The sequence below is a fragment of the Pteropus vampyrus genome, unplaced genomic scaffold (assembly GCF_000151845.1).
Source record: "Pteropus vampyrus isolate Shadow unplaced genomic scaffold, Pvam_2.0 Scaffold37, whole genome shotgun sequence".
In the NCBI taxonomy this organism is placed as follows: domain Eukaryota; kingdom Metazoa; phylum Chordata; class Mammalia; order Chiroptera; family Pteropodidae; genus Pteropus; species Pteropus vampyrus.
In genome coordinates this window covers 7,144,284-7,156,608 of record NW_011888818.1, presented here as the reverse complement: position 1 = coordinate 7,156,608, position 12,325 = coordinate 7,144,284, and the positions used below count along the sequence as shown (strand labels likewise).

General features: G+C 43.4%; 1 protein-coding gene across 2 annotated transcripts in view; it reads left to right on the top strand.

The window, feature by feature from the left end:
• Nucleotides 1-686: 686 nt before the first annotated feature.
• Nucleotides 687-12,325, top strand: part of ACTG2 (actin, gamma 2, smooth muscle, enteric) — a 21,810-nt gene continuing 10,171 nt past the window's right edge. Inside the window, exons 1-4 of one of the 2 annotated variants that reach the window (XM_023529477.1) lie at nt 706-765; nt 6,343-6,479; nt 9,152-9,313; nt 10,215-10,343. In XM_023529477.1, the coding sequence (XP_023385245.1) occupies nt 9,188-9,313; nt 10,215-10,343 (255 nt within the window). In that variant the 5' untranslated portion in view covers nt 706-765; nt 6,343-6,479; nt 9,152-9,187. Of the gene's footprint in view, nt 766-6,342; nt 6,480-9,151; nt 9,314-10,214; nt 10,344-12,325 lie in introns of both variants that reach the window. The other variant, XM_011358138.1, reaches the window with a different exon arrangement.

Genomic DNA, 12,325 nt, shown 5'->3' with positions numbered 1-12,325 from the left:
TCTTGTTAGGTGTGCTTAACTCCAAGGCAGCTCTCTTGCTCTGTGATTCCCAATATTTAGGGACTGGTAGAGGAAATCCAGTAAGGAAGGGAAAACGGTAGGAGACAGTGAAGTTCTAGAGACAGCTTAAGATGTCCTGGGATCCCAGGTGACTTAGCCAGGGCTTAGGAGCTTGTGTGAGGGGCAGTAGGTGAGTAGGACACAGGACATTTCTTTCCCAGGCATGGATGACATTTCTCTTGAGCTTTTAGCTGTCCTGGGCTTGCACCAGACCAGGTACAATTGCATCCACATTGGGGACACTGCATGGGTGTCCCAGGCCAGCCGAGATGGCGCATAGCAGGGCCTTAGTAGGGAGGTGTGGAGGGAGGAGGCCCACTGCCATTCTTGGTATGGTTCTCTTTCCAGGAGCCGAGCTACATCTGGCCTCACTCTGGGCAGCTTATAAGGCCTGATGTGAGTTTTGTTTATGAAAGTGCAGCATAAAAGGAACAAATCCTCCAGCACCAGGGCTGTTGCCACTCAAGTCCTTTTGCATACATTTTTCAAATGATAATGCACTCTACCCAACCCCCTTCTCCACCCCTCAAGGCCGATTTATTGAAAAAAACACCTTATATGGTAATATTGCTAACACACCGTCAGCTGGCCTTTTTAGGGACTCTGTTTAAAGAAGATCCGCCTCTGGGTTTTATATTGCTCTGGTATTTTTGCCCAAGACACACCAGCCCTCAGTCACTGGGAGAAGGACTTCTCATACGTTTGGTGAGTACCATACAGCTTCTGGCAGCTCTTCCTTCCTGGGGCTGCCTGGCCCCCTGGGTGCAGGAGCATCTCTAGATTGGCCTGGCTTCCGTGACACTGGCCCAGGTCACACGTCGAGGCCCTCGGTGGGCAGGAGTGCCTGCAGATACACTGCTGCCTGCCAGTAAAAGGCATTTCTGGCCGTGGGGCATCCGGGGGCAGGGGCAGACCGGAACAGCGCTCCCTGCCCTACTAACTGGGTGGTGGGTAGAATATCACATCTGCACTGTGGTCTCTACCCGCCCTGATTGCCAAGGGCAGTGCACGTCTGTACTCTCACATCCTTCATCATGACTCCAAATGTCTGGCAGACTGCTTAAGGGGGGCAGATGCTTTTTGGAAAGCCCGCTTCTTCTCAGGGTATTTGTATCAAAGCCAATGACGTCCAGTGTCGGCGAGATGACTGTGTTCAGAATAAGAGTGTATTCAGTTTCCTGCGGGTCTCATTGTCCTCCGATTTGTGCTTGGCTTAGGTGAACAGAGAATTTTCTCATCCTTTGAAGACTCCAGGGTCACTGGGGGATGTTTAAAATTAGGGATAGCATAGGGACGAGCATTCTGTGGCATGGAGCAGTTTTAGGGATAGAAGAAACGTAGAACCATCTAATTCATTCTCTGATGAGGATGCTGAGGCCTACAGAAGTGACTTGTCCAAAAGACTCACACCCACCTGTGAAACCACCTGTCAATGCAATTATTCTCCCACACACACCCCACTTCACACACACACACACACACACACACACACACACACACACACACACAAATAATTAAGAGGAAAATGACAACAAGGGGCTGTTTCCACTTTGTGATCAATCTGCTAACATTTCTTTATGGCTGAGGCAAGCTGGTGCAGTGGAGCAGGCCTTGGAGGCAGACTGCCAGCTACCAAAGTTACTGAGTAACCCCAGTTTGCTCTCTTGTAAAATGAGAGTAATAGTAATACTATCTACTTGGCAGTACTGTTGTGAGGATTAAATGAGGCAATATATGTATAAAGGGCTCGGCTCAGCACTGTCCCTGAGTGCTCAAACTTTAAGAACCACCTGGAGGGCTGGTTAAAACACAGACGGCATACACCCCACCCCAGATTTCAATTCAGGAGGCTGGGTTGGGGCCCGCTAATTCTCATTCCTAATAACCTCCCAGGTGGTGCTGAGATTGTAGGTCTGGGACCACACTTTACACAAGAAGGCTCTTAAGTGCTTGCTTTTATTATTTAAATGGTTTAGACTTTTAGATTATCCCTTGGGCTGAAAAGAGAGCTTCTTGTGACAGAGAGGAGTGGGTGCTGGAGAAACTGCCAAGAGCAGAGAGATTCTACATGCTGGCCTGGGAAACCAAGATAGGTGGTATGACATTCTGACCTTGAGGTGCTATTTCTTTCCTCCTTCCTTTCATTCATTCCGCTAACGTTTATTGAGCACTTATTATGGGTCAGATGTTGTCTCAGCTTCTTAGGGACAGTTTTGGGACTTCTGCAATCATTGCGTAAGGCAGAAAAACAGGTGAGAACCATAGAACAAGTAAATGTATGAAAAGGCTCCAAGAGGAGCTTCTCACTCAGCCCAGGGGTTATCAGGGAATGCTTCCTGGAGGAAGAGGTCCCGAAGTTGAGATTGTCCCAGTAGAGAGGAAGCATGATCTTTGGGACACTTTAAGTGGCTCGACTCTACTGAATTTAGACTTCAAGGCAGGAAACAGGGAGAGCTAATATCAGAGGGCCAGGTAGACTGGATTATAAGGGTTTTGTATATACTACACCAAAAGATTGGGCAACGGGGAACTCCAGAAAGGTGATGGAAAAGATCTGTCCTTTGAAGAGATTTCTCTGGCAGCTGTGAGGAGAGTTGACCGGAACAGAGCAAGAGTGCTACTGCTGTGTGTAAGTGGTACTGAACTGGTCATGCAGGGTGGTATGGAGATAGAATTAAGACAGCCTAGGGATTGGTTGGGAGGGAGGAGAGAGGAGTCAGGGTGTTGGGTGTAGGCTCTAGGGAGGGTGGCATGATTCTCTGAAGGGCAATTCCAGTTTAGAGGGTGGCGATGGGGACAGCAGTCTTGGAAGTGGAGTTGAGGTGCCAGGGGGCATGGGGTGTAGATGCCCAGCAGGCAGCTGACTCTGCCTATCTGCAGCCTAGGAGGGGGTCCTGGACTGAGCCAGGGGAATGAATGAGAGGCCCAGAGAAAAGCCAGCAGAGCAGGTCCAAATAGCAGAATGCTGAGGATCAGAAATATCACTCACCAGGAATCATTTTAAATTTAATCAATATATATATATATCTACCAAGTCTAGATACCCTGAAGTTAATTATAGGTAGTACTAGAATTTTTCACTGAAGGAATGTTTTTCATGAAGTGATTTCCCTCTGCCAGGCTCTTTGATCATGTGAATATGTGTGTGTGCAAATTATAATTGGCAGCTGCTTACTTGTCATTGGAAGCCCTCACCTCCAAGGTCTCCCCACTATTGTTTGAAGTCTCACCATCTGACGGGCCTTCCTTTTAGGGCTTAAACTTTCTGCTAATTTCCAAACTGACTTTGGAAACTAACATAAATTCAGGCTTTAATAACCATTGATTTGTGAAGTGGATCATTCAGCTCCTTTCAGCATGACAGACTTCATCCTGGGTGCAAGTTTTGACGGAGAAGAGTAAGAGAGAAAATAAAAAGTATTATTTTTGCAGACTTTTACTATAGGGATGGACAAACTTTTCCTGTAGAGGGCCAGATAGTAAATATTTTAGGCTTTCTGAACCTAAATGTCTCTGTTGCAACTGTTCAACTCTGTCATAGCAATGGCAGCCAAAGACAGTATGTAAATGAACAAAGAGCATGGCCACGTTCCAATAAAACTTATTTGTAGATATTGATATGTGAATTTCATATAACTCTTTGAGTTATGGAAATATTTCTCTTTGGCTTTTTGGCAACCATCGAAAAATGTCAAAACCATTCTTAGCTCATGGACCACACAGAAAGAGGCCTTAGTTTGCCAACCCTGATGTACAATTTATAAAGCACTTTCGTTTCCATTATTTCATTTGATTCATCACCCCAAGAGATAGATGCTATGGTTTCCATTTCATAGTTGAGGAAACTGAAAGCCAGAGAAGGAGACAAAGAACTGGGCTACAGGAAGGGGATGCCTGGAGGAGGAGAAGGGCAAAGAAAAGAGAGGTGGAAGGAACTCTGACACCAAACCTTCAGAATGACAGGGAGTGGGTTCAAAGCCTCTGTCCTCGTACTTGCTTGTGAGGTGGGTAGGGACATGAGTGAGTGAGCAAATTCTTTGCACTCAATACGTTTTTGGTTTTTGGCCACCTTTGGGGTGAGGTGGGGGAGGGGCAGGTAGCTAACTTTGTGAAATCCTCAACGAAGCCCAGATGTAGTACCAGCTGACAGAGCCGGAACACTTTACTCTGCTTTCGGCAAGTATAAAGCAGTTGTGACCCCAGGAAACCACAGTGACTTTGGCTCTGGTTCAGCTGACACACTCAAGTCTAGCCACAAGTTACCAGCAAACAGCTGAGGAAGGTGTAGAATTTCCCCCCGCCCCGCAGAGACACTCCGGAGGAGTCAGGCTCCATGGCAAAGCCCTTCTTCCCAGGGCAGCGTGGGGCCCCGCAGAGGCTTCGGTCCAGGCCAGCAGCCCTAACCCCGCCTTCGCTTCCCTCGCTTCTCTCACTTTTCCTTTGGTACCACCTTTGAGAAAGCAGATTTAAATTCACCCAAAGCGCTGCAGAATGGTACTGTTGACAGCTTTATGTCATTTCGTGGCTTGTCTCAGATGCTGGGTAACAAAGTCCAACGCCCTCTTTCTGTATGGGAGGTGGGGGAGAACTCAGAGAGAGACAAAAGGGCTCACTGAAAGCCAGACAGGCTTGAGCTATAAATCGCAAGAGAGAGATCCTGAGGGGACCCTAGAGTGGGATAGTCACGGGGTGTGGCTTTGCCTCTTGGCCACCTTCTAGCTTTCAAGGTCGCATTCCCCTCAAAGTGGACCCCCTGCCAGAACAGGGAGGCATAACCGTTGACTGAACAGCTTGTAAAGAGAAAACGGTTCCTGTGTGGTTCTAAATCAGGCCCATGTAACCAAGCTGTCATGAGACTGGACTGTGGGGACCTAGGGAAACCAGGGGCAGCGCAGACCAGGTCTGGGTAGGCACCACTCACGTGGTAGAATTGTCATTCGACATTTATTGATCACCTACTATGTGCTAAACAGTGAGATGGGGCAGGGGCTATAAACATAAATTTAATTGTAATCCAGGCATTGGAGAGACTCAGAGGCTCAGAGAGAGGAAAGAACATAGACCCTTTTGTTTTAGGGCTTTGATGCTAACAGCTCTAAAGAGATAGAGAGGCAGACGTGAAAACACCAAACATGGAGAAGTTATGACAGTTTCACAAAGGTGGTGACGAAAGGTACAAGCTCAGGCTTTGGAACCTGTCTTGGCGATGTCAGCCCTGCCTCTTCCCAGCTAGGAGAACTTGGGCTGTTTCTTCTCAATTCTCTAAGACTTGGTTTCCAAATCTGTAAACGAAGATAAAAATATCTTCCCTCAGGACTTTACGAAGATTAAATATACGTGAAGGGCTCCTAATTTTTTAAAATTAAAAATACATTTTTTTTTTACTCAACACTGGAAACACTGAAATACTGCTGTGTTTCACCTAATAAAGCAGCTGTAACTTTTCCACTGCATTAAATATTCTGCTCTCTCCACTGTATGGAGGTTTCTGGCAATTGGTTTGCAAAATAATTTATTTGTTATTCAATAACTTTTTCAATATTAAAGTTGTTTCTGATTTTGGTTATTTTAAACAAACCTATGATAAACTAGTTCTTGGCCAAATCTTTGAAGTCACCCATGAGTGTTTCCCAAGAATAAATCCCTAGAAGTGCCTTTATGAAGTCAAAGGATATATACATTTTATATCAAAAGATATTGATATATACATTTTAAGTCTTTTGAATAGCATTTCCAAATTCCTCTTCCAAAAAGTATTACAATTTGACACGTCAGCAGTGAATGCAAGCCCACTTCCCCACACTTTTCCCAGCAGGTCTGTCCCCCAAAACTGGACACAGTACTCTAACTAGAGGTGAGGTTAGCACTTATCCTGGCCTCAGAATGCAGCTGGCTATCGATGAGACCCCAGGACCTGCTCACAGGTGCTGAATGAGAACTTTCACAGTTTGGTTATTTAGACTCACATGCAAAACGTCATATTTATTCTATTAAATTTAATCTTACTAGATTCAGCTTATTTTCTCTTCTAAGTTTCGGTTCTTCCATTCAACATATTTAATATTACTTTCTCCCCAGGTCTGTTTTATCTGAAAATTTGATCAATATGTGCTCTATATTTTCATGCAACTCATTTATTATAATGTCACATGAGAAAGAAAAACAAGAGTAGAGCCCTGAGGCATATCGCTGTATCCAGGTTGATGCTGACCCATCAATTAATACCTTCCAGGGACAGTAATTCAGGCAGCTACAAATATGCCTAATTGATTTATTGTTCAGCCCACACGGCTTTATCAAAAGGGATATCACAGGAGAACTTGTCAGATGTCAAGATCAAGTTAAGCTCACCATCCCCCACCTTCTGCCCAGCAGTGAGAGGAAAGGGAGGGCTGCTACCCTGACAACATTTGCTCTTGGTAAGCCATTACCAATTTAAGCAATCACTGCTTCTTTAATAATGCGTATCAAACTTGCATATCAAGGTTATCTGAGGTTTAGAGATCTTCCTTTTTTCCCTTTTAAATGTTGAACATTTGCCCATCTCCAGTCTTCTAACATCTCACCACCTCTCCATTCCTCCAATATTGTAGGAGGTTGGGAATCTTCTCTGCAATCCAGAGACTGTCCAGACCCAGAGACAGTATCGTTTTGAGCAGCTAGGTGTTTTCCTTCAATCTCCAGTTTACCTCAGACCTTGATCTTCTCTCACCATTGTTTGTTTTATCCTTGTTGTTCCGAAAAGCTTTCTCCTTGACGACCATTGATTCATTCACTCCTTCATTTTGATAACAAATGTTTAAAGAGCCCACTCTGTGCCAGATATTGTATTAGGTACACTGAAGAATCGCTGGGGAACAAGACAGTTCCATCTCCTTCCTTAATAGAGCTGCAAATGAGTCGGGATATGCAGAGTTGATCATTGCTTGGGCAAGTTTGAAGTGCCATGGGGCAAAGAAGAGGGGCCACTAGGATCAGTGGCTAGAGAGGCCTCATGAAGATGCAGTGTCAACACAGAAGTCTGGCAGGTGATAGAAGTTAAGAGTAGCAAACAGGTAGGGAGAAGGGTGTTCCAGACCCTTCGTCTAATGGTCCAGAAGGGAGAGGAAGTATGAACTCTGCTTTGAACATAACAGGAAAGGGCTTTCTTTTACCCTTAAAGTTTTGTTAATAAGCTTTTGCTCAGTCTCTACTTGCCCTTTCTGACTTTGGCTCATGGCTTTGTCTCCTCTTTGCTTTGGTCATCATCTTCATTGTCCATGTTCAGCATAAAGCTATTAAGGGCCAAAGTCATAGGTTTCCTTAGCACTCATCTCCTTCCCCTCCTGTGGTTGCTCATTCTGAATGAAGCTTGGTTGGGGCTTCCTTCGCCACCACCTTCTCTTTCCATGCCTGGTGCTTCTTTTCTCTGGACTCCTGAAAGCCGGCCTTCCCAACCCTTCAGCTAGGACCTTTCCCACTCCCATCCACCCTGTGCCACCCAGGTGTTCCCAGGCTAAGAGGCAATCTGCTCACTGCCTCCTGAGTGTCTGTTACTCCTCCGTTATCACTAAGTGCCAAGGATTTGTCAGATATTATCTTTTAACCTCCCCCAAAGAAAGAAAACCCACAACAGATGTTGGAAAAATGAATTCCCTCATCCAATTTACAGCCGTCCCATTCAGCTATCAGCACTGGAAGAAGGACTTCCCTGTTTTCTCCATCTGAAGCATCAGGAGGCAGTGGGTCCCACCGTGCATCTCTTGCTTTCCTTTCCTCTCAGGCTGCCCCTTCCTCCTTAGGATTGTATGTTTCACCTATAACTACTGAATCTTTTTTTCTTAATGACATGTTAAGTTGGTTTTAATTATAAACTATTCATGAATAAGTCTCCTTTTAAAAATTTAAAACATTATAACTATAACTCAGCACCTCTGCCCCCAGCCACTTTCTACCTCCAGAGGTAATCATGGTGATCAGTCAGACGTTTTTCCAGAGCTCTTTTGCTATGTGTTTATATCCACAAATAGAATATCATGGAAAATACACCATATTTGTTTTCTTGTTTTAAAAAGAACTCATACAAATGGTTTTATGCTATACATTCTATTTGGCAACTCGCTTTGTTCGCTCAGTAGAATGGTTTAGAAACCTGGCCATTAGTCCTTAAAGATCGGCCTGGCTCCTCTCTTAACTTCAGTACAGTATCCCAGAATTTAGACCTTGGGGTAGTTCCAAACTACCCCAAGACGTGTGTTTGCGTCTTTCTCTAGTTAAAGAGTGCCAGTTTTCTCACACCTTTGTCAACACCTATCATAAAAAATTTGAATCTTTAACACTGGGTTAAAATGGTCTTATTTCATTTGCACTTCCCTGATAACTAGTGAAGCTGTGCATCTTTTCATGTAGTTGTTGGGTATTTGGACTTCCTGTCAATTGTCTATTCATGGTCTATATATACCGCACATTTTTTCAACTCCTTGCCTAACCTTCAAGTCTTTTAGAGATTCTCTCCATTGAATGAAAGCATTGTAGCCACTTCAGATCTTTAAGAAGCAGTAGTTTGCTCTGACTGCCATAGCAAAACATCACAGATTGGGTAGCTTATACAACAGAAATTTATTTTTTCACAGTTCTGGAGATTAGAAGTCCAAGATCAAGGTATTAGCAGGTTCGGTTTCTCCTGAGGCCTCTCTTCTTGGCTTGATGTCTGCCTTCTTATTGTGTCTTCACCTGGTCTTCCCTCTGTGCATGTCTGTGTTCCAATTTCCTCTTCTTATTGAGTCACCCATCTTATTAAATTAGTCCATTGGACAACGGTCATATTGGATTAACAACCTCATTTTTACTTTAATTACCTCTTTAAATGCCCTATCCCCAAATATAGTTAGGACTTCAACATATGAATTTGGGAGGTACACCATTTAGCCCATAACAGCAAGGTAGAGGGAAGAGGCCCAAGTGCCAGAGACTGGGAAGCCAGGTACACACTTGTTTCTCCTGGAAATGGGCCCTGGCTGCAGGTGGGGTCAGCCCCCCTAAGTCAAGAAGACTGCCTCCAACATGATTTTGACAAGTGGCTGACTAGTTCTCTTCTCCCTCAACCCCCAAGGTGCTCCAGCTCCTGGTTCACTTGGCCACACTCACCATGTGTGAAGAGGAGACCACTGCACTTGTGTGTGACAATGGCTCTGGCCTGTGCAAGGCCGGCTTCGCAGGAGATGATGCCCCGCGGGCTGTCTTCCCTTCCATCGTAGGCCGCCCTCGCCACCAGGTGTGTGCTTATCTGTATACAAGGCTTTGAGCCACTAGGAGTAAGCACTGCATTGTGGAGACTACGTTACGCTGTGTTCGTGTGTGTGTGTGTGTGTGTGTGTGTGTGTGTGTGTGTGTGTGTGTTGGGGGTGGCCTCTCTCTTCTGATTAATAGAGTAAGACCCTTTAAATAGAAATATCCAGATTCTAAAACATCCATCAGACACGCAATGATGTTACTATGTCTGGCTTAAGTCTTTGGGGTTTCTAGGTTTGAAAAAAAACTTTTAAAAATATATGTGATTAAACAAGTCCCTTGCCTTTAAGAAATTTATATTCTGTGAAGATATACCCACAACTAATTTGAGATCACAAGCTGGAATAGAGGCAAAATATTTCACCAGGGGAGCACAGAGGAAGGAGAGAATAAATATGAATGAAGGGACTAGGGAACAGGAATCGTTTGTAGCAAAAAAAAAAAAAAAAAAAGGTAACTAAGGTTAAGGAGGATCTCGGCACATGGAGAGAACAACACAAGCAAAGATTTGGAGGTGTAAAGTTTGAGCACAGGATATCTGAGGAAGGCAAGTACAAGTCGTGTGTGTGTGTGTGAGTGTATATGTGTGTGTGTGGTTAGTAAAGTAAGGGGAGGAAATGTATGAGTGGGCCTTGTTCTCTCTCAGAAAAGGACATTATCTTAGGAGAGAGAAGAGAAACAAGCCCACAAGAAACCCTCCACCTTCTCTCCCCATCATCTCCTCATTCACTGGTATCTCCCTTACCCTTGTCTCCTGCTATTTTGTTTCCTGGGGAAGAAGGACATTTTTCCTATCTTCATCTTTCTTTGGAGACCCTCTGATGCCTGAGTCCTTCTAATGTGAGCCCTCAGCCAATTCACGTTTCTCTTCTTTTGCTTTGTAGGGTGTAATGGTGGGAATGGGCCAGAAAGACAGCTACGTGGGGGATGAGGCTCAGAGCAAGCGCGGAATCCTGACTCTCAAATACCCCATTGAACACGGCATCATCACCAACTGGGATGACATGGAGAAGGTATCAGTGGACTTCTCCTTTAACGTGCTTATTTTAATGATAATACATCATCATGCCCCTCATATCCCACAGTCCTCTGTGCCCTGTCAACTCTTCCTCTAAAATGCTTCTCACATCCTCTTTTCCTTCTTGTGCATCCCATGGCCATTTTCCAATCAAGGATGCCATCTTCTCTCACTGGACTACTGCAGTGACTTCCTGACTGATTTGTCTCCTGCCTCACCCACCTAATTAATTCTCTGCACTGCTGCAAAGCTTATCTTTCTAAAAACAGATCAGGTTATGTCACTCACCTTCTCAAGAACTTTTTGTAGGTCCTCACTAACCAACAGTAGGTTCTGAACTCCCTATCTGGCCTCTGAGGACCTGGCTCTGCCTTAATTCCCAGCTTCATCTTTTCACACAGCTTTCACTCTAAGCCAGTGGCTTATCCCTTCTTTCAAATGCTACTATTGTCCCTAGAGAGGTAAATGGCTTCTTTTCCTTTTATTTTCCCTGTCATGACCTCAGATAGTGGCATTGATGCTATATTATTATGATGATTCTCTAATGAAATTTTTAAGCAGGAATCTATAGAGGTTTCTAGAAGCATTTTGTGTGTGTGTGTATGTGTGTGTAAGAAATACCAGGCCGGGGTGTGGGGGGAGGGGGAGGAATTTTTAAATGGTGGTTTGTGATCAACAAAATCATGTGTGCAAAATGCTAATAGAGCCTTTTTATATCCTTTTGATAAATTCTGCTGACAGTTGGCTGAGAGTTCTTGTTTCTGCAGTGACTGCCTTTTGAAATGTAATAGAGGGCTTATTGAGAAGACCGCCCCTGGGAATAAAGAATGTTGATTTGAAATCTGTAATTCACTATACTTCTCTCTAACTCATAGATTCGGTCACTCTGGATGTGAGATAAATAGATAAAAGGCAATAGCTTTCACTTCACACAGTGGAACAGTGAAGAGCAAAGACACTGGAGCCAGTGACTAGGAGATCTGGTTGCAAACCCTTCCCTCCAAGCCTCAGTTTCCTTATTTGCAGAGATAAAAATACTTTCTTCATTAGGTTGCATTGGAGATCAAATGAGATAAATACTTAGTATAACCCCAAGGCAGGGAACATACTTAATGCTCAACAAATGGCACATACTAGTCATATATTCTTAACAATATCTAATTTGAAAACATAACAGACAAAACATTTTATTCACAGTAGTAACAATATGAACTCTTTAAAGAAACCCCTAAAAATATATGATGTGCCTAAAAAGAAAAACTGAATAGGATAAAGTTGTCAAATCTTCTCAAATTAATTTATTGTCTCATTGCTATTTCAATAAAAATCATAATTTTTAAATTGTATACACTTAATGTGTATAATTTGATGATCCAAAACATATACATACACACATACACAGTGTGTAGCAGTCGCTACATTCAAGCTAATTAACATAGCTGTCACCTCACATACTGACTTTTTTTCTTATAGTGAGAACACTTAGGAATTATTTTCTTAGCAAATTTGAAGTACACAATATAGTATTGTAACCTATAATCACCATGTTATACGTTAAATCTCCAGAACTTATTTATCCTGCATAACTGAGACTTTGCACCCTTGACCAACATCTGTCTATTTCCCTCTCCCCTACCTCCTGGTAACTACCATTTTACTCTCTACTTCTATGAGTTTGACTAAAAAAAAGAATCACAATTTTTAATTATGCAAGATAATCATAAAGTATGTTTGGAGAAAGAAATAAGGAAAAATTTATTAAAACAAAATGAATAAGAAAAGCTATGAGAGGAGACTTGCCATGTCCAGATATTAAAATGTAATATAGAGTTATAAAAATTAAAACAATTTGGTACCAGCACAAAGGTAAAGAGAATTTTCATGTATTTACATGATAAATGAAACTTCCAAACCAGAGAGGAAAAAAATATTATTCAGTGAATTATTCTGGGACAACTGATTACTTATTTGGGGGGT